The sequence below is a fragment of the Nyctibius grandis genome, chromosome 7 (assembly GCF_013368605.1).
Source record: "Nyctibius grandis isolate bNycGra1 chromosome 7, bNycGra1.pri, whole genome shotgun sequence".
Lineage (NCBI taxonomy): Eukaryota > Metazoa > Chordata > Aves > Nyctibiiformes > Nyctibiidae > Nyctibius > Nyctibius grandis.
In genome coordinates this window covers 30,938,621-30,959,782 of record NC_090664.1, presented here as the reverse complement: position 1 = coordinate 30,959,782, position 21,162 = coordinate 30,938,621, and the positions used below count along the sequence as shown (strand labels likewise).

General features: G+C 42.2%; 1 protein-coding gene across 5 annotated transcripts in view; it reads left to right on the top strand.

The window, feature by feature from the left end:
- Positions 1–21,162, top strand: part of DYNC1I1 (dynein cytoplasmic 1 intermediate chain 1) — a 181,743-nt gene that overhangs the window by 119,339 nt on the left and 41,242 nt on the right. For all 5 annotated transcript variants that reach the window (XM_068404650.1, XM_068404648.1, XM_068404651.1 and 2 more), the window contains 4 exons: positions 9,349–9,495; positions 13,666–13,779; positions 16,567–16,700; positions 19,393–19,537. In XM_068404650.1, the coding sequence (XP_068260751.1) occupies positions 9,349–9,495; positions 13,666–13,779; positions 16,567–16,700; positions 19,393–19,537 (540 nt within the window). The remainder of the gene's footprint in view (positions 1–9,348; positions 9,496–13,665; positions 13,780–16,566; positions 16,701–19,392; positions 19,538–21,162) is intronic.

Genomic DNA, 21,162 nt, shown 5'->3' with positions numbered 1-21,162 from the left:
CCTGGAAAATCAAGTGACCTATCTCCAGGATCAGGCAGAGCTCCATTCAGTCAAAGCCTTGTAGGGTCTTTGATAAGTAAAGAGGGGACCAGTAAGTAGAGATTCATTCAGTTCTGGGCTCCCCAGTGCAAGAGAGACTTGGACATACTGGAGTGAGTCGAGCAAAGGGCGTCTAAGATGATTTAGGGACCAGATCATCTCTCATATGAGGAGAAGCTGAGAGAGCTAGACTTTAGCCCAGAGAAGAGAAGGCTCAGGGGCATCTTATCAATGTGTACAAACAAGAGGCAATGGGCACAAACTGAAATGCAGGAAGTTACATTTAAACATAAGAAAAAAACTCTTTTACTATGAGGGTGACTGACTACCAGCACAGGTTGCCCAGAGAGGTCATGGGGTCTCCATCCTTTTCCCTTCCCTAACTCAGGTTATGCAGAAGTCAGCTGGGCCGTGACTGTCTCTAATTCTACAGAGTCTTCCTGGGACCAGCTGAACATCAGGACATGCTTCTTTCCTCCCTGAAAGGAGGTCACTGACTCTTAGAAGTCCTGAATCAAGAAATTGCCTGTTTAGGAAAGCATTTACCAGTTTGCTTGGCTGTGAGCAGGCTTTTGAGTCATTGAAGTCCTGGGGAACTTAGAAGAATTACCTACAATTAAGTTCATGGACTTCTGAGAAAAGATGGACTTAAGTATATAGATAAGTCCTCAACTGGACTTAAGTATATAGATAAGTCCTCAACTGGTCCTCTTTCCTCAACTGGGGCTTTAAACTGTTCTTGGTCTGACATGTTCAGTCTTCTGACCGTGCCTGGGTTCTCATGGCCTGTGCATTTATTGTGGGCGTTTGGACTGAGCACTACACTTGAGATTTATCTGCAACTCCCATATAAGCAGCTGTGACTGCTATGCCCAACTTCACAGGCTGAGCTGTAGATAGTTGTTCTTGCAGCATCCGTACTGGCTTCTATTTCATCTGTGGCTTCACGTAGTTTGATTGATCAAATGCGTGGTTTGGGGAATTGCTGCCATAGAAACCACCAAGCTACCACCACAGCTCAAGAATAACTCATGTTTCTATTCCTGTTCTCCAAGTCTGGAATTTGCTATCTCTGTGTGCTCTGTAAAGCCCAACTCTGGAATTTCCAGCACTCGCCATCAATGGATCATGTGGTTTGCTTTCTCTGTGAGGAGAATAGTCCAGGACACTAGGATACCAGGCAAGCCTAGCCCATATCTCACTCTGGGGGATCTCTTCTGCTTTTGCATAGTGCTAGATGGGGACCACCCTGGACAGAGACTTCGAGTCTTGTTCCTGAGGCCAGGTCGTGGTTCCAGCAGAAAGCAGACTCTGCCTGGAGAAGAGGTGTGCAGCACCAAGAAGCTGAAGTCCTTAGACCAATGGCTGGGTCATGTTGTGAGCATGGGGGCTGAGCTGCCAAGGCTATAGCTGTGTTTTATATTAGATAATATCAGAGAATGTGCAGCAGTAATTCAGGAAATGTGGCCAGAATTCCTGGACTTGTCCCTCCTAGCCAGGTTCCCCTGGCATTTACTAGATAGAAGTGGCTTCACCTTCATGAATGCTTTTGCTCGGAGCTGCCTAACTGCAACACTTAGAGAGGGGTTTGGTTTGTGTGATGTTTTGAGTATGTGCTTACTCAAGATCTATATTTCATTTTGCAGTGCTTAAAATATTCGCCCCCCAAAAAAACCCTGTAGGAATGCAAAGAGATATGATGAAGAATATATTGACCAAAACAGGCTAAACTGAACTCTTCCTGGTTTTTTTACTATGGATTCTAATCTTGTTATCTCTATTCTGCCATCCGCATGCATGGATAATAATGCATGGAGATGTAAACAGTGCTTTAAGGCTACATGGAGTGATATGGCTTTTGAAAACTTGTCGTATACTAAATACTCTGCCTCTTTCAGGACCTTCTGGCACTGAATGCTGCAATCTCTGCCCTGCTCACCAAAATGAGTGCTAAAGAGACAGAAGAAGGATTAGGGAAGCATCCGTTTTCATTCTTCATTATATTATCAGCATGTACTTACAGTACATTTAATATATACACAGTGGATTGTGCATAGGGTATAGTTTTCAAGACCTAGTGCATAGCATTAGGGGAATTTGCCACAGCAATTGTTGGTGTCTTAGTTAAACTGTCCCTAAAATTCTGCAAAGACCATGTCCTTAAGCACAGTTCTTTAGAGTCTGTAGGGAATGGAGAATTAAACATTACAATGGAGCTGAAAAGTGGAATGTAAAATCTTTTGTTTCTCTTCAGTTATTGTTCCTTCATGAATTACTGCAGACAGTTCATTGTCACGTTTTCTGAGCCCAGATGAAACCCAAACACAACTAAGCTAACATGCAGATCACATTACCACTTCCATGGGAGGGTGGTCACACTACAGCAAGATGGAGGTCATGATTTGGTTGAGGTTCTTTATTTGGGGTAACTATCTGTGTTAAACAGTTAATCAGAGAAAACAGACAAATTTGGGTACTTAGCATGTAAGCAGTTGGGTGGAAAGAAAACTTGATTTTGATATACTCTTGTTATGAAATTACTCCTTATTTCTCCAGGCTTTGATTCTCTCATCCTCAGTCTAACAAAGTAGGATATTCAGCAAAGATAGTATTCTTAGGCTTCCACATATGCATAGTAATTCAGGGTTAGTAATTCAGGGTTACCAAATTGATTTGTTGTTGCAGTTGTGGATAAAGGCAGGCAGGATATCCCCATATTGCATTTGAGAAGCATCATGTTTATCTGCTTTTGCAATACAGCAAGCAGTTTTGCTGCTTTTCTGAGTCATCACAATACCACCGAATGAATCATAGTAGCAAAGGCACTTTCCAAAAGGGCTGATTCCTTTTTGGCAAGGCAGCTTCTGGATTTTCTTCTGATTATTTTATTCTTGTAGTTACACAGGCTGAACCTGCAGTTACAGAGATGAAAGTTGAAAGCTTCGGCTTTCTGCCCTGCTTAAAATGAAGGCATGAGGCTGGATATTGCCTTTCTGCAGACTTGGGCAGAGCCCTCTGATTCTGCTGCAACGCTCAGATGTCAGCACTAAGGTTAGATGTCAGAGTTACCTACCTTGTAAACTCGGCTAAGAGCGAGCTGCATTTCCTGACATACTCTTTTCCTTCTTTTTAAGGACTTAGTACTTTTTCAATAAAAATAAATTTAATTTGTGGCTACATTTCAGCTCCATTGGTTTGACGGTATAAGTGGAGCAATACCAGCTTTGGGTTTAGAGCAGTCGTGTGGCTGAGTCTCTCTGTGCAGCTTTCATGTGGTCGGGTGAGACATTCTTAGAATCCCCAAACATTTTTGAAGATCCTAAACTGGAGACATTCACAATTCTTCCCTCCCTTTCTACCATTAATCCTTCATGTTTTAACAAGCCCTGAAGTTAATACAGCCTACACTCTTTCCTGTCATACTGGGCCCCCCCTCCCTCCTTTCTTTCTCTTGAATAAAGCAATCTGTTCTTTACAGTCCATACTCTTGTAAATCAAAGGGATAGATGTCAACACACACCATAACCAAGTATAAACTCCTTTTTTTAATTAAACAGGATTCTGGCATTTGGTTGGAAGAAGTGTTTGTTTGGGATTATTTATTTTTTTAAATACATGAAGGATGTCAACTGCTTTTATTTTATTTTTAGCAGAAGATGAATTTTGTATGGTACTACAAATAATTTCTAGCACAAAATATTTCAGATGCTGTTTCATAGTTGAATAGGGAGAGAGTTGGGGGAAGCAATACAGAAGTCTTGACATTTAAAGCTTTTAGAAGTAAGAGTTAACCTGTTTGGTAAAGGTTTTTGTACACATAAATCATGTTTTAGGTACCTTTTCAAATTTAATTGGGAAAAACAGTTGTAATTCTGTTGCTATCCTCTCTGCCATTTGCATATTACTAGTAATTATACTTAGACATTTATGTGAAACAGAGAAATGTCCAGATTCATAATAGCTGATACTAAAAATAAGCAAGACTCTTAGAAGGAACATAGTCTCTATTTCAGTGTACAAATCCAGGTATCTCAGTAGCCAGGGCAAAGTCACCCTAGAATTGCCTCTTTCAAGGTATCTCATACTGTCTTTTGTGGTGCAAAAAGGATGTAATAGGGCACTAATCCAGGCAAACCAGTGTTCAGATCTGATGCCGCTACTTTCCATGCTGATACTCAGTCCTTGGCCTGGCAGGAAAAAAGGGCTTTATTTAGTAACTCGGTTGCTGTTTTGTTTCTAGATGATTATTTTAATCCACCTTTGCTGTTGAGGTATATCATCTGTATCTGTTCTGGGGCCACAAGTGTGTGTAGCAATGCAAGCACGAGGAGACGGTCTCTGGATTGCCTGGCCAGAAGAAGGTAGGGAAGCTCTCAGAGGGACTGGGAGTGCGTAGACTCTTTAAATGCTCTTCTTGATGAGCAGGAGTGAGAGCAAAAGGTTATGAGTAAATTGTATGTGTACTTTTGGCCTTTGTCTTTATTTATTCCTCAGGAGAGCAAGCATAGGTGATCAGAGGTCCAGTTCCTATTCTTCAGTTCCTATGGATTAAGGACTATGAGTTTGGTACCTTTTTGTGGTTCTAGCTAAACAAAAGTACCACATCTTTGTCCCTTTGCTCTCGGTCCCACAAGCCAATTGCCTCAAGCACAGAAAAGGATCTGCCTCTTCATCTCAGCTGCAGTTAATTTTACTGCCCGCTGTTATCTGTGTTAGACTGACCCATAGTAGCACGCCACAGACTGTAGTGCTTTTGCACATGTGTTTGCTCAGCTAGAAAACCTACCTAGGAGTTTCCTAGGTGCCTGCTGCAATATAACCTGGTATTTTGGAGTCTAGAAATGCTTGTGAACTCCTCAGATCGCTTCTTCCCACTGATGAAGTGTTATTTTGAGATCCATCTGGTGTCAAGTGTAGGCATATGGCACCAGTATGGCAGCGCTGCCTACGGGGGTGGTTTCCTGCAGAAGAGGTCTCGCTGAATGCAGTAGTCATTCCCTGTTGGAAGTCATTATTGTTTAGCACCCAAGTCTTTGTGAACTCGTTCAACTGGTGGCTGGGCAGAGTGCCATCCGAATCTACGGACACAAGCACAGACAGCTGAATCTCTGGGGCCTTACACACATCAGATGTGGGTACTGAGGTCAAGCTCCTCAGTAAGCAGAATCTAAATGACTGTCTGTCCTGAGCATGTGTATCTGTGGTTGAAAGGATACGCCATCATTTATCCAAATCTGGGCCAGATTAGGCTTCTAAAATAAAAACCAGCTCTGCCAGCCACTTGAAGAGGTCTGGGGGCCTGTTTGAATTGTGTGCCTCAGCGGGGAGGGAGGGTGGGAGAGAGGAGGCAGAGCAAATTCACCACCCCCTCGCCCCCGTAGCGCTTCTCCTTGTAGGGGCTGAGCCGACCTGACTGCTGCCAAAACGGGGGGGCCAGGGTGTGCTGCCTCCGTCCCTTCATCTGCCGGCCTCTCCAAGAGCTGCACAACACTTATGTTTCTGAGGCCAGCCCCCTCTTTGCCGTGACAAGAGCACAGACATTTCATGCTTTGTTTCTTAATTACGTTTTCACCACGGCTCTTGTAACAGCCAGGAGCAGAAGCTTTAGCATTCGGAGAGTGGGATAACCCATTTGCCAGACAAAAATCTCAGGTTTACCAGCCTGGGCCTGGCTCTCCCTTTTGCCTGGGCAGTGCTCTCACCTGGAGCTAATCCAGGCTCACTCGTCTGGCCCTTTGGGAGCTGCTTGCCTCCGCGGACAGGCAGAGCATGCACAGGGGTGAGGCAGCAGCACCAGCGTGGTGGCATCCACCAGAAAGCCATCACCAAGGTACAGGAGTAGAAAATCTGGGTGGAAGATCACAAAGCCAAAAGTACCAGAAATACTTTAGTAGGGTTGCTGAGAAAGTTAAGGACAGAGAAAGCTAAATCCAGTAGACTGTATTTGCATAGAGCGAGAAAATGCTGGAGCATTAAGCTAAAGTGAATAATGAAATGATTCACTGCACAAGAGCAATTCAGAGAAATGAAGGTGACCAAACACTGGGGTTTGCCTGTCTCTTGCGGGTCCTGACAGCTTGCAGACACAGATGCTCTGCGGCATCCATAAAAAGATGACGCTGGGAACCTCCTTTTCTATATGCCGCTTTTATAGTGTGGACACTAAACTCCCTGTGAAATTGCCTTCTGACATGATCCCACTTACATTTCTTTATGCAGTGTTGCTGCTTCTGTCCTCTGCAATGGGTAACTAAGCACCTACCGCATATAAAATAAGCCTAACTGAAAAACTGGGAAGCTTTACCGCCGTTACTGGAAAGTGCCTTGAGATTTCCCTAGAAAGGTGTGGTAGAAGTGCAAAGAGGGATACACTGTTACTTTAAAACCTGACCATGCACTAGTTCCTCCTCTTTTGAAGGTGGTGGCAAAACTGTTTTAGAGGAGCAAGACTGCTTGAATCGGCAAACAAGAGGCAGCCTGGAGGCAGGAGAGGCTTACAGGGAATGGTTTCTGCTGCTGTCCTTGAGCACAGAGCTGTTCAGACAGACTGAAGACCTGTCTGCTGCTCTCTTGCATTAAGGCTAAGAAATGAATGCTTCTAAAGTTGTTAAATGAATGGGTTGGATCTTACAGCCCTTACTCATCTGAGTACTGCCATTAACTTTAAGAAAATAATCACTTTATTAAGTGCTATGGAGTGGAGTCTTTAAATTGTTAAATTCTAATATTTGACAGAAGTTGTTCCTCAGTAGAAAAATAATATTGACATAATTAAAAGGATGTGAACATTTCATCAGTTGAAGAATGCAAGTTACTTTGGAGCAATATATAAAACTAGAAGCAGCTCAGAGGGCTTAAGTCCATGTCATGTCTGTAGGTTATTTTTGAACTTTATGAAAAACACACTTTAGCAGTTTATATCCTGACCATTCAACTGTATTCTGGGATTCTGAATTCAAAAACATGCTAACCATGAAAACACAACATTTAAAAATACACTGTCCACTTGGCTTCTTTGCCCTGCTTCAGAGTCTCCCAAGTTTGTTTCGGACAAACTGAGAACTTTGTTGTGGAATGACTGTTTGAATTGGGGTTTCTTAAAATACATGTGGAGCCTTGTAGCTGCTGCGGAGTGTACATGGTGGTGGAGCTGTACTATTGTAAAATCAGCTGGCTATTTCACTTCTTGTAAGAATATCTGTCAGCTTAGTTATAAGGAATGAGAGGGGTTGATTAAAACAACTCATGAAGCCATTAAACAAAGAGATAAAATGTAGAACATGTGCTTAGGGTCGTTTTAATTATAATGTATGGGGGATCTGTGGAAACTGGATGGCAGCTGCATTGTAGCTGAGTTTTCAGCCCCTCTTAGCAGTACCAAAGTCCTGTTACTCAGAGGTGGGTTTTCTTATCTGTAAAGCTAATAGGTCCTTTGGAAATGGTGTTTGGAAGCTACCTTTTATTGCTACGACTGACCATAGTGTAATTATGGTCAAGCGCTTAGATAGATGTGGACTAGAACAGGCAATTATGTATACTAGTCATCTAGTCATTAGATACTAGACTATATAACATCAGAGAAAAGTACGCAAAAGCTTTAGTCAAGAAGGGAAGGGATCAAAGATGTCAAGTGAACAGCCATGAGAATCCAGAAAGGGGAAGAAAAAAGCATATAATCTGACTTTAAACAATAGATATCAGGCAGCTACATGAATTCAGTAAAAACTATTTAAACTTCACATTTTGCTTTATTCTTATTAACCTAATTACAGACATCAAGAGTTAGCATAATTAATTCTAGCCCTGTCAGAAGGGGTTGTAAATCTCAAGTGTAAGAATTCAAACCAATCTCTAGCCACTACAAATCAGGAGGAGGAGCAGTAAGGAAAGAAGACAACACATCTGCCCATGTCAAAGTTCTTACAACTTCATCTACTCCTGCCAGAGACAGGGTTGTCAGCTAGGTAGACACTGGGTCTAGTTCAGCTTGGCAGCTCCTATGTTCCCAATTCAACAAAGTTTACTTAAATGTCTGCAATGCTTTTTATGCAACTAAAATATGGTAATTTATTTAACCTTTTGTCATTGAGTAAAATGGGTTCACACATAGGAACATCACCACTTCAAAATATCCAGTCATTAAACTATAACAAAGATTTGTTACCAAAACTCATTGGAAACAGCCAGAAAATGGATTTTTAAGAATGTGACTACTAACAGTGAATTTAACTTTCTGACGGTAATTGCTGCAGCAGTTCAAGTCTTGCTCCGTGGCTTGTAAGCGTCACTAAAACTGCCCATGAAAAAAATGACATTTGCTTCTGTTTGCAAACTGTCTTTATTAGTGTGTGAATTCTCAGGAAATTATATAAATGCTCTAAGTTTTGCTTTCCAATTTGCATAAAACAAAGACATAACATCCAGGACCAATTATATAAAAATGGGAAATAATTCTTTAGAAAGAGGATGGAGAACTTAAAGGAGTTACAGCTTATTGCTCTTGGCTGTAGCTTGTTGGCACATGAAGGTTCTGGGGACTGCTCCCTTGAGGACTTCAGATGCTGTATGTTATTTTAAAGAGACTGGAAGGCCGTAGTTGGGATAGATACTCATCTCCATACTGGCTTGTGGGGCACTCTGCCAGATACCCAGGGTAACCATGACACCAGTCTGGCTCATCAGCATCCCCAGCTAAAGAAAATACACAAAGGCAACTCAGCTGTCACTAAAATGAGGAAAAACTAATTTCTGCTCAAACAGGGTAAGGGAAAGTGTGATGCCCTCTGCTATTAGAAGAGGATCTCTCTGTAGCAGAGAAATCAGTCATTGGTCCAACAATGAGACGTGGCTTGTCACCTGATGCTCTCAAGGCAGCACACCTTGAGGTGAACTTTAGAGGGTCTCTCACAAACTACCTCAAATTGTTTGAGAGTTAAAAGCTAGAGGAGCAACAGGGGAAGAGCTCTCCCTGATGGGAAACCATGGCCCAGTATGCCAACCTCTGCCAGGTTGGCACTTTTCCATCACTGTCATGGAGAGGTTATCTCAGGTTTTTAGCATCCTGCTAAGACCCATCCTATGGTGCATATTTTCCCTAGGACCAAAGGAACTACACGTTTTAGGGTCAAAATTAGCTCTTTGCATGTGTCCTGTTGGCTTTAGTAGAATCACTGGTGTGCAAGGAATATTAATAGAGCTCATACAGTGATTTCTAAAATACAAAATGCTAATTACAATATGCTTCCTCAAGGAGAGAACTGAAGATGACTGACCATGTAACCCTTCTCTTCTCTACCTGTTTTACTCCAGTCCTCCGTGATGTCTGTCTGTTTTGCCCGCTTTCACCCAAACCTGGTTGTTGGTGGAACATACTCTGGCCAAATTGTCTTGTGGGATAATCGCAGTCACAGGCGCACTCCGGTTCAGAGAACTCCCTTGTCTGCTGCTGCTCACACGGTAAGGATAAAAATCACCTCCTCCTTTCTGTAGAGGAAATGGTCAGCAGGGAAGTGGAACTGTTGTGTCTACAACGCTGGTTGCCACACAGATGAAAGTGTGGCCCTTGAAGCGAAAGAAATAGGTAAGAGAGATGTATAACCACCTCCTGTAAGTGCTTAACCATCACACTTTGTATGGTCAGGTCTGGAGATTATCCTCCTTTCCAAGGAAGAGAGCAGGATCAATTACAACACTTGAGTGAGGCACCTTTGTGCCAGCACAGTGGCACTATGACTCTTGCTCTCCATTGCCTGAGAGCCAGATCACTATAGGGACTGTGTGTCTGTCAGTCCAGCATGGCAGGCAACTTGAATCATTGTACACGAGCTTCTCTTTTGAAGCAGATTAGGCACCTACAGTGGTCTCAGCGGGGTCCTGTAAGTAGACACTGGTGCCCTTGAAGAGAGTGGGGCAGTTTGCTTCTGTTTTCCAATAAAGCAATACATAAATGCATAGGGCAGAGCTTGCATAGTGAGGGGGAGTTTGTTTCAATAGAATGATGTGGAAGAGCATTTTGCCAACACACACAGATACCTGCAGCTATACTGATGCAGGCACAGGGCTCTGGTGATGCCTGGGAGATAAATAGGCAGAACAGTAGCACAAAATGCCTGAGAAGGAAGAGAGTTTCTCTGTGATTCAAAGATGATGTCTGTGGTAGAAGACTCCATTACATTGCAAAGTACTCATATTGTGCTGGAGTAAGAGACAAACCCGGACTGCCTGCTAAAGTGTCCTCACTCTGCTATGGCGCTGACCTCCAGTCCATCCTGCACTAAGACGCTGTGCATTCTTGAGCTCTCCTCTTCCAGAGTCTGGGCTCAGGCAGCCTCTTCATAGGAGCTGGGAGGTGTACTCTGTGGATGGTAAACATATCTCATCTTGGGAGGGGGCTTGGGACCGTTCCTGAGTGGAAAGCGGAAAAGAAAATACAGGCTGAAAGGAGAAGGAAAATGTAATAGTACGATATAAGAATGCAGAAAAATGCAGATTTCCTGAAACATAAGAAACTGAACTACACAAAGCACTCTGAGAGATAAGATAATAATCTTGTTCTAGCAGAGTGAAGGATCAGACAAAGTGATAGGTCTTTTGCACCTCCAGCTTTTACAATTCTTATCTTTGGAATTTGCAGATCAAGGTTCAGCTTTTAGTTGACTGTGACAACATAATCCCCAGAGTTAAAAGACAACTCTAGAAGCCATGCCACATGAATTAATGCAAAAGATTCAGTGTGGGGCCAGTATTATGATGGCAAATTTCTTATGTTAAAAAATGACAGGTACATACAGACACGCTTAGTGAGCCAGGCAGTACAAATACTGTTCCCTAAATTTCCGCTATCATGAATGTTGATGTAATAATCTAATGATCTGTTCTGTGGGTTGCAACTTCAACATTGGTTTTAATTTCCCTAATGTTTTTGCTCGTTTTGTCGCCAGTAATGTTGTTCAATCTGCATGAAAAGAAACGGTCCCTCCTGGAAGTGCAATTTAGAGATGTAGCAGACCAGAAAACTAGTGGCAAGAAGCTGACTTATCACTGAAAATTGAACAACTGGGACTCAAAATCTAGTGGAAAAGAAAAGATTAATGGGAAGTAATTTGTTTACACTCCAAAAATGTTTAAGACAAAATTGTACCTCCTGGAATTATATATTAAACTAGTTTTATTATTGCAATATGTGACATTTTTGCTTTTGACAAATATAAATAAATAACTTTCAGTTGTGGATGGGCACTTTACGTGCTGTCGTGGGTTGGTATAAATAAGTGTTTACACAGTCTAACATGAGGAAGCATGATATTTCTAAAGAGTGATCAGATTTTACAATAAAAAAGTGCTTACTTTATGTTCATATACAGGAATCACTTACAGAAACTGTAAATGAAGTCTTAGTTGCAAAAGGCTGGCTCGAATCCTAGCTGCCAAGAAAAAAATGATTAAATTAAGACAACTCTACTGTAGCAGTGTTACTTTATGTACTGCTACATACGTGAGCTGAATAGTAATTTTAAAATTTGAATTTATGCCATACGTGAAAAAAGGATTTTTCTCTTTTCTTTCTCTCACTTTGTTTATTTGAAACAGAGTGTGGTGTTATCACTGACTTAAACCTTCCTGAAGTTTAGTATAACTGATTGCCGCCTGGATTCACCAGGAAAGAGAATTCTACCCGCAGCTTACTCACTAATTTCCTTTCACACCCACCACACATCTGCAGTTGGGACAACAGGAAATTTTAATTAAGACAAAACCCTTTTGCATGATGATTTCATTTCCAAAATAAATAAAAGCAAGCTGGCAGCGACTCTTTGAAAGGAAGGAGCCTGTTTAGACTTTCTGTTGCGTACAGTTGGTTGTCTTTTTCATCCATTTTCCTTACGTCTTTTAATTTCTGCCATGAGTTTTATTGCACATGAAATTGGCGGCTGGTAGCCCTGATTAAAGCCAGACCTGGCACACTGAGGTGCTGCTGGGAAGACATGGCTCGCTCTCTCCCTCCCCCCTAAATATTCTAGATACTCCACTGCTTGCTGTAGCTTCCTCCCACCCACTCTGTCCCTGTCTGTTTGGACTACTGGAGGTCAAACACCCATGAAAAAATAGGTCTATGCTTATTTCACACATCAGTATGTGCTAATCATGTTTAGCACTGGGGTCATTAGCTCACCACTAAGCAGAAAGATGGTCCATCATACGAGGGTAATAGCGTGAGACACATGTGAGGGACACATTGGGGTCCATTTGATGGTCTGGGGGAAACCAGGTGCCTGACCATCTTGAGAGAAAGCGAAAAATCAGCATCAGAATGGACCTTGTGACTTACTGGTGTGTACAGGTGGTCTCCAAGCACAAGGTACCATTTCAGCAGCAATTGCTGAGTCTATCTTTGGTGTGTGCACACACTGTGCATTCAGATGCTGCCCTTTTTGCACTTTGGGAGAGGGTATTTACTGGGCCCACTCAGGTATTGAACCTGAGAGCTAGCCAGTGCTCTGAAGATTTCTGCCCTTCCCTACTGACTGGGTAGGTGACCTGCAGCTGGATCTTAAAGTAGTCTAAAATAAGTGGTAGTTCTGCCATTCCTTTCAGCAGGAGCAAATGCTAGGTTTCTAACCCCACATGGAGTTGGCTTAGAAGCTCTACAGGGTTCTCTTGTAAGTTGGTCCTAATTTTCTTTAAATAGGAAAATATTAGTGAAAAGTATTTTTTCTTCCTGGAGGCTCAGATCTTCTATTCATCGGCAAAAGAGGCAGAGAAATACAATTTTTCTTTGCTTGACTTGTGTATATGTCTTATGCTTAACTCAGCAGTATCACTTGTACTGGTCAAAGGAAATTAAATCTTATTGTTCAGTCTGACTGATTTTTCACTCTGGAGATTGCTGAACTTGAACCATCCCTCATATGTCACCATCAGATATCAGATGACGCTTTAGGCTCAAAATGTTACCAGGTTCCTTGGAAAATTAATAGGCCAAGTTTCATCATTGCATACTAAGTGGAATTCAGCCTCCATGGAATGACTATGCTATGGTGAACCAGGTGTTGTAAAACCCTAAATTTAGTCACTCCACATTTATAATGACAGATTTAAAAATATATATTGGCTAATGCTGAAGAATGCTGATATACTTGTTCATGTTTTTCAACTGGAGTACATTTGCAAATATATAGAATGCAAGCTAAATTCTGGAAAAGTTCAAGTTTTATGCAGCTGTTTTCTTGACTGAAGTTTTCATTTTGATTCCATTTGGACAATTTGCCTCTTTCTGCCAGTTATTTTCAGTGTCAAAAGCCATCAGTAGAATGATATATGTCCCTGTGGGTGAAATCTCATCCACATAATTCAGTATTTTCACAGCATTACTCAGCTGGGTTGTTTTATTATGAGGAAAATGAAACTTTGAAAACATTTCCACCTCTATAACGTACCTCTTAAAATTTATATTTAAAAAAAACAAAAAACAAAAAACAATTCCTATCTGGCAAAAGCCAAGTCCTGTATTTTCCAGGCATTATGTGACTACTTAATCATTCTTTAAAATAACATATGAGACATTAGAAATTTGTTCAGGAAAATGTGAGAATGGCTCTCTGATTTCCAGTGTTAATGTGTTTTCAGCATCCTGTGTATTGTGTGAATGTAGTTGGAACACAGAATGCCCACAATCTCATTACCGTCTCTACGGATGGCAAAATGTGCTCCTGGAGCCTGGACATGCTCTCAACTCCACAGGTGGGTTTGTTTTCACCTACACAGGGTAATAAAAAAAGCACCTTTGGTAGAACAGGATACCTGCTTAATGGAACACAGCTCCTAAAAGCCAAAACCTCACGTCCTATACAAACTAAAACCAATGGATGCACTTGAAAGAGTACAGCTTGCTTCCAGCAGTCTCTGCTAAGAGCCAAAACCCATTTCCTTTACCACAAATCGTGTAATTATTGTAATACGTTAATACATAGGTCAGTTTCAAGTGAAAATGAAATAACCCATTTTAAAGCACGGTAATTACAGAAGTCGCTTGTGGTATAAATTGTACTTACTCTACAGCATTGTTTAACAAATATGGACTAGATTGCACTGCTGCTGAACACACCCTAGGCACTATGGGTTTCCAAGGCACACAGTCAGGAAGCTTACTTTGCTGCCTGCCTTCAGTAGCCAAAGGAACAAAAAATGCAAATCAAAAGTTTTAGAACTGATTTTCCCCCTCTGGAATGTTTGCTACTATTGTCTCCCCCCCACCCCACCCCCCACCCCTGCCCCCCTTAGTATCATAAATTAAAGGAAACCCAGGAAAAATGTCCAAACTACTAGTGATTACAATAATAGAAACTAAACAAAGAATCTGATGCTGAAAAAGGTCTATGGAAAGCATCTTTTAAGTGTTATCTTCTGGAGTATTATATTTTCTATTCCAATACATCACTCATTTTTTTATACAGAATTTCTTAGAAAAAAAAATTTAATATCATTTTTACTAAGCATCATAGGATCTGATCTTGTTTCAAAATGCTGCGTAGAAATTCCTCTTAATGATTCCACTAATCATCCATTAATCATGCATTAATTTGCAATTACTATCAAATTATTTGCTTTTCAGTGTTGACACAAGAGGTGGGACTCCTCTCTCCTAACCTTAGCCATCTAAAAGTTAGGTCCGTGTCAAGTCTAAGCTAGTAATTTGAGTTCCCTTTACAGTTAATGTAGAAAGAGACTGAGCACTTCTGGAGGACGACTCATCCCATCCTAGTGTGAAATACCATTTCAGATACTCACCCTGGGGTACAGAACTGTCAAGTCTTAGGGTGGAAGGGGCTTCTGGAAATCATCCCATCTACTCCCCTACTCAAAGTGAGGCCAACTTCAAAGTTAGATCATGTTGCTCATGCTCATCTAAGGCAACAGTATGGATCTGGTAGTTGTGTCCTGGACTATAAGAAACCAGTACTCTTCTGGAACAGAAGTGGAGGCATCTAAAATGGCCCAAACATCTATGTTTAGGCTTCTGAATCCCTTCCCCAGTTTCTCACTTAAACATCAAGAAGATAAATCCCACCCTTCTTTATTCACTTACTGGAATACTAGATTTTGATGCACAGATTTGTGAACATCTCAGTTCCGGTACTTCATCACTTAGGTGGAATTTCCCTGCTCCAAAACTGGCCTTCAACAAGGATGGGAACACACCTCACATTACGCTGAGTTTGGCGCATGGCTCATGGTGATCTAGAAAGAAAAGCACAGGACTTGACGTCAAGCTACATGTCATAGTTTTAAGTTGGGAGGAGTAGAGTGTTGCTGATGTGTGTTGGTCTGAAGCTTTCCAAAGACACAGATCCAGAGCACTCGGGTACAGCCATGGTATAGGTGCTGGGATACCACAGTATCTGGCCGCGTCTCCACAGAGACACTAAATGATGATCTCACTCCAGAAGATTTTCACAGAAATATATGGTCCACAGGTGCTCTGCCAATGAATTTTCCAGGTCTTGTTTTGCCTTTTTGGTAGAACCAAATGTGTTTTAAAGAAAAGTATAAACCAAGCAAAAATATTACTCTATGGATTTGCAGCCCTCTCCTCTCACAGGGATGCCCACTTTCTTTAGCTACAGCAAAAAGTCCTTCTGAGAAAAACACTACAGGCTTGGGCCCTAGGAGAATAGCAGCTTAGACATTTTAAACATAGAAAACACACCCACTTAAATAGCTAAAAAAGAAAATTGCTAAATCTTTCAGCCTCTTTGTGGATTCTTGGGTTACAACATTTAGGCTGAACAACCAAAAAGTTGTGCAAAATCTGCTCAAAGCGTACGCATCTTGCAGTGGCCACAAACTGTTCATGCTGGTTGTACTTGCAATAGCAAAAAAAGGGCATGCTGATTTACTTTGAAATATAGCGACCAAATGAAAAAAGAAAATATGCTTGCTGTTTTGTAGCTTGATGGTGGAGAGAGTGTTTAAGGTTACCTCAGAAAATCCCTGAAAAGCAACGCTTAGAATGACGGGACCCCAACTTTTTAATGTTGTTCTGCAAAGAGACAAATGGCACAGTCTGATAAATGCTGCAGGTGCACACAATATTACACGTGTTTCCTGACAAACAACTGATTTCAAAAATGTTTGTAAATAGAAGGGTATTGCATGTTTTATTAGAGCCTGGGGCTGGCAAGTGTAACCATTAAGGTATTATCTTCAGTTTCTGCACCATTAGATTTTAAATTCTCACCTGTCATCTCTGCCTGATTTAAGATGATGTAGCAAAGACCAGTGCCTTCCAGACGCTCTCAAACATGTGACACACAGCGGCAGGGATGGCAGGAGCAGTGCATCCTAGTTTGTGACATTGCATCTTCTCACAATATGTCCTATGTAGAAACCAAAGTCCTGTGGCTGGGCCAAATGATTTCTTCTTCCCCTCCTGCTACCCTGTGTGACATTTAGAAATTAATTAGAAAAAAAAAATCCAGCCAAACAAAAGGATGATCACAAAATAATAACGAAGACCTGTTTTGGTAGGAGAGCATGGAGCTGGTGTACAATAAGTCCAAATCAGTGGCGGTTACAGGAATGGCTTTCCCAACCGGAGATGTCAATAACTTCGTCGTTGGCAGTGAAGAGGGAACAGTCTACACAGCCTGTCGTCATGGAAGGTGATGTTCAGCATTTTGTACTTAAATAACATTGTGTACTTGTGTTAGCATGAGGTAGCCAAATGTGTGTGGAGAGTGTTTCATGTTTTTTTCTCTTGGATCAACGGTGTCTGTACTGTTCTACTTCACACAACTAGGACAGGAGTCGCCTGACTTTGAGCATCTGTGTTACAGCATGTTACACTGGGGTAGTTGTCCCAGGCTCCCTGCATAGGTGGTGGGGAGCAATGACTGCTCTTAGGGTTTGATTTCCTTTACCTTTTTCAGACATCTGCCTGAAGAAGAGATGACTGGGACCTCAGAAATGCCTCTTTCTCACCCATGAGGTGAGACAGAGGTCTAGACAGCTAGCTGAGATGTAGGTATCTATGTCTGGGCACGTCGAATCAGGCCCTGGGAGACAGTTTTGTTGCAGGGTAATCGAGCCTAAACCACTCATAACTGATGGCAATCCACTTTATTTTTTACCATCCTCAGCTCCATCTTGAGTCTCACAGACATGTCAGAGAAGAGTCACCATGGGCACACGTGCACGTGAGAAACAGAGCATGCATGTCCCAGTGCACAGCCATCCAGCGCTGGGTATTCCTGCGCAGCACTGCAGGCTGTGTCTGCGCAGCCAGGCTACAGACTGAGCCCTGCTGGCCCCGGCTCTCGGTGGGCAGTTTGGTTATACCCACCCTTGCCAGGAGAGCGAGCGGGTTTTGTTGTACAGCCAGGAGCCATACCACACCATTTGCCCTCAGTCTGGGCTGCTGCCTGGTTTATTTGCTAACACGGACGTAGCTGCACTGTGCTGCGCGGGTATGCAAGCTCAGGCTGACCCACTCCCAGGACTGGTACCCTGTGCTCTCTCACACACGGTGCTCATATCCCTTCCTCACATAACCCGGGCTGTAGTTTAGTACTGCAAGTTCCTTATTTTGCACCCTGTAAATCTGCAGGGTGCTAGTGTGCTCTGTTAGCTTCTGGTAGTAGTTTCATCCTCTGCGATGCTTGAAAGGCTTTTGTAAAGAACCAACTTTTTTCACTGATGATTGATAGATTTAAAGCTCACCCCCACACTTCAATAGTTTGCAATATTCTCTGAATTCATATTTTATCATATACTGTGTTTCTGTTGACCGAATAGACATCAATACACTGGTTTAAGATTGTAAGTCTTCTATTACACATTCCTAATGTTATATAAATACTGTTTTACATATATTTTGTTTTAAAATATTTTTATTTTAGCCTGACCGCTAACAGTATTGCAGCATTGTGTCTATGTAGGCATTATACTGATAGGCTCTGTGGCTGCTGATGGTTTGAATTAGTCGTAGGCTGCTAGGATAAATGAAGCATGCCCAAGGGCATTTCTCGCTTCTGATCTTTCAGACATGCCTGGTTTGTTCCTCACAAGAGGAGGAAGGTGCCAGATCCTCTTGTTAGCCCACCTTTCTAGCAATCCTTCTGCTGACCATCAACAAATGCACTCCTTTTCTGCTCCTGCCTGTCTTTCCTAGAGCTTTTTGCTGTCATCCCCATTTTATTTCCAGAGGCTCCTGTGTCCTTCAGCCCAGCACAGCAGAGAGCCATATGTTATTCTGGAGAAAGGTGTGTCAAAGCACACCAGATAACACAAGGTGTTCTCAGCACTCCAGAACTTCCTTTATCCCGACAACTACATGGCAGACAGATGGGGATAAAATAAGAGGTGTGTTTTGTACCCAGCACTGCAGAGGCACTGCAGAATTCAGCCGCTGTTCCAGCACATGCTGCGAGGGCTGCCAGGGGCGCCTGAGTGAGGTCACACTGTCATGGTCAACAGGAGAGGTGAGGGGACACCACGCTAGCAATATGAGGGACCGGTTTCCTTCAGTGCAGCTCCTCATCTCTTTGGGTACGCTGTATTCACACTGGCACAGGACTGGCAGCCTTGTCAGAGCTGTGGCTATTTTTAATGTATTTTCTTCCATTGGCAATTTTTCTATAATGTAACTAAAAGCACAATTTCATGATTTCCCTTTCTGTGTACGCCGGAGACAGCACTGACAACTGATCTGGCGTCATTTGCTTCCAGGAAGAAGAAAACTGCGCACATTCTCTCTTACACAGTGTTGTATTTTTCCTTCCTAATAGCTATTCTAGCCTCAGGGCGATGAAATGCACATCTCCCCATGTTCAAAGTAATGACTGTATGATACGTGATCACAGGAACAGCTCCTTCACTTTTTGTGAAAAAGGATTTTCTTCCTAGTGACTTGATTGCTGTGGAAAGTTACTTTAGATATTTAAGAGAAAAAGGATTGCTCATGATAAGTCATTAAGATATTTGCATTTTTATTTTAATGGTTATTCCTTGTGATAATGGCTTACTCAGAGGCATAAGCTATAGTATAATTACAATTTAGAATTATTTTATAATTATACATAAATGTAATTTCAAGCTACAGTAGTAGACACTGTATATAAAAGGGAGTAAGGCAAGTCTTCAGAAGTAAGAGAAAGTCTCCCTGTGCTGGATCCTGAGCATTAATTGTGCCCACAGCAGTAAACCTCTGAAGGCAAAAGCCTTACTGAAAGGAGAGAGATTTACAGATTAAATGGAACTTTAAAAGGAAACAGGTACCTAAGAGTAAAGAAAGATGATGTTAAATCACCAGATGTTAGATCACTCTCTGAACGCAAATGTCTCTTTTTCCTGCAGCAAAGCTGGCATTGGTGAAATTTTTGAAGGCCACCAAGGACCCGTCACAGGAATCAATTGTCACATGGCAGTGGGTCCAATTGATTTTTCCCATCTCTTTGTCACATCATCATTTGACTGGACAGTCAAGTTGTGGACCACAAAGGTGAGACATCCGAGGCATGGGATGGGTAATGCTACTTGTGACAATACCGTTGTCAGAAATATTTTAATATTGTCTACATCAAGTCCTAAGAATAAATTAATTGAAAGGCTGTGCTTAGAACAGGCGTAGTGATAAAATTATGAGTAAAATGTATACCTAATGTAACTGTGTCAACCATATTTGCCCTGGTGCGTACCCTTTAAAGGTAGCTTCAGCTGGCCTGCACTTCAGTATTAACCCTAGTGCAGAGCAATTTCACTAGGCAAGGAGATTAGGATGTCTTGTACTGCAAGTCATCAAACAATCCATCCGGCACTTCCTGTGCAGGCTAAATTGCAAGGCTAATACTACGCACCACAGTAGTGCAGCAGCAGGAACACTTTCTTCCGATGAAGCAACAGGGGAAGCACACGTACGACTTAATGCAATCAATATCACTTGTGAAATTCATTGCTGTAGGAGGTTCTGAGAGCCAGAAAGTATAAATTGTCCCAATGACATTAGACACCGATGGCTGGAAGCAAGGAGGAAATACATGCTGGAACTTACATTCACGAGCACCGTGTATCTGTTGATGACTACTCTATGACTGTGTCCCTGTGACCTCTTACTAGGAGAGCACTATGAACAGCAGAAATGAATAAGCAGTCCTGTGAAGCTTTGAAACCCCAACACCCCATAGAACTGTATGAATATAGGGTAATGACAGCATGAGCAAAAACTGTGGGACAGACTAAACAGACCAACCTGTTTCATTGTAGAGGGTGAGCAAAACAGGAGAAAGAGAGTTAAAATCCTAATTATATACGTCATCTAAACAGTTATTTTAGTCATACACCAGAGTAGAGAACTGCCTTCCAAATGCCAGGCTTTTGTCTTAACTGTGTTTTTATGGCTGCATTTGGTTCACATCTTGAGCTGCACCCGGCAGAGCTCCAGTACTGGAAGCTGACCCCAGTCAGGAATTATCTAGTGTGTGTTCCTGCAAGAATCAGGGCTTGGCGGTGCTAGGACAGATGCACAGCAAATGTAAATACAAAAGTGATTGGAAGGGTCCACATGACAGCCTTGTGCTGGAAACAGAAGCACAGTTACCTAGATAATAACTTGAATCAGCTTCCGTAGTAGCTTCACAATGCATTTGTTAATGGCCTGATCCAACGTGCATGCTAATTAACAGGTATCTTTCCTGATCAACAGTGACCACAGCTGATGGTTTTGTCGAGTGTTAGTTTAGGAAAACTCATATAAGAAAAGTGCATGATTTACCTAATTCCATGTAACCATATAGCATCAGTGGGCCCAGCCTTAACCAATGAAGAAGTGGTCATGGGCAGGCTGGAATGGGTCTGGCATGTGTCCTAGGTGATAAACGTTAGAAAGGGCTGCAGGATAACCAAGTGATGGAGGGCTTAGGTATTAGCTGGTTGGGCTGGCTAGGCGTTTGTTGTCTGAGATAAGGGAGTCCTGGACAGTGGTAACTGGTGGCAAGGGCATACTGGAGGGTGAAGTGAAGCTGAGTAAGGGGAAAAGAATTTGTGGGGACTGGGGGGGAAGATGAAAGGCAGGTACTGAATTCCAGACATACATCTCCAGAAGAGTCTAGGATGAGTATCTGATCCTCA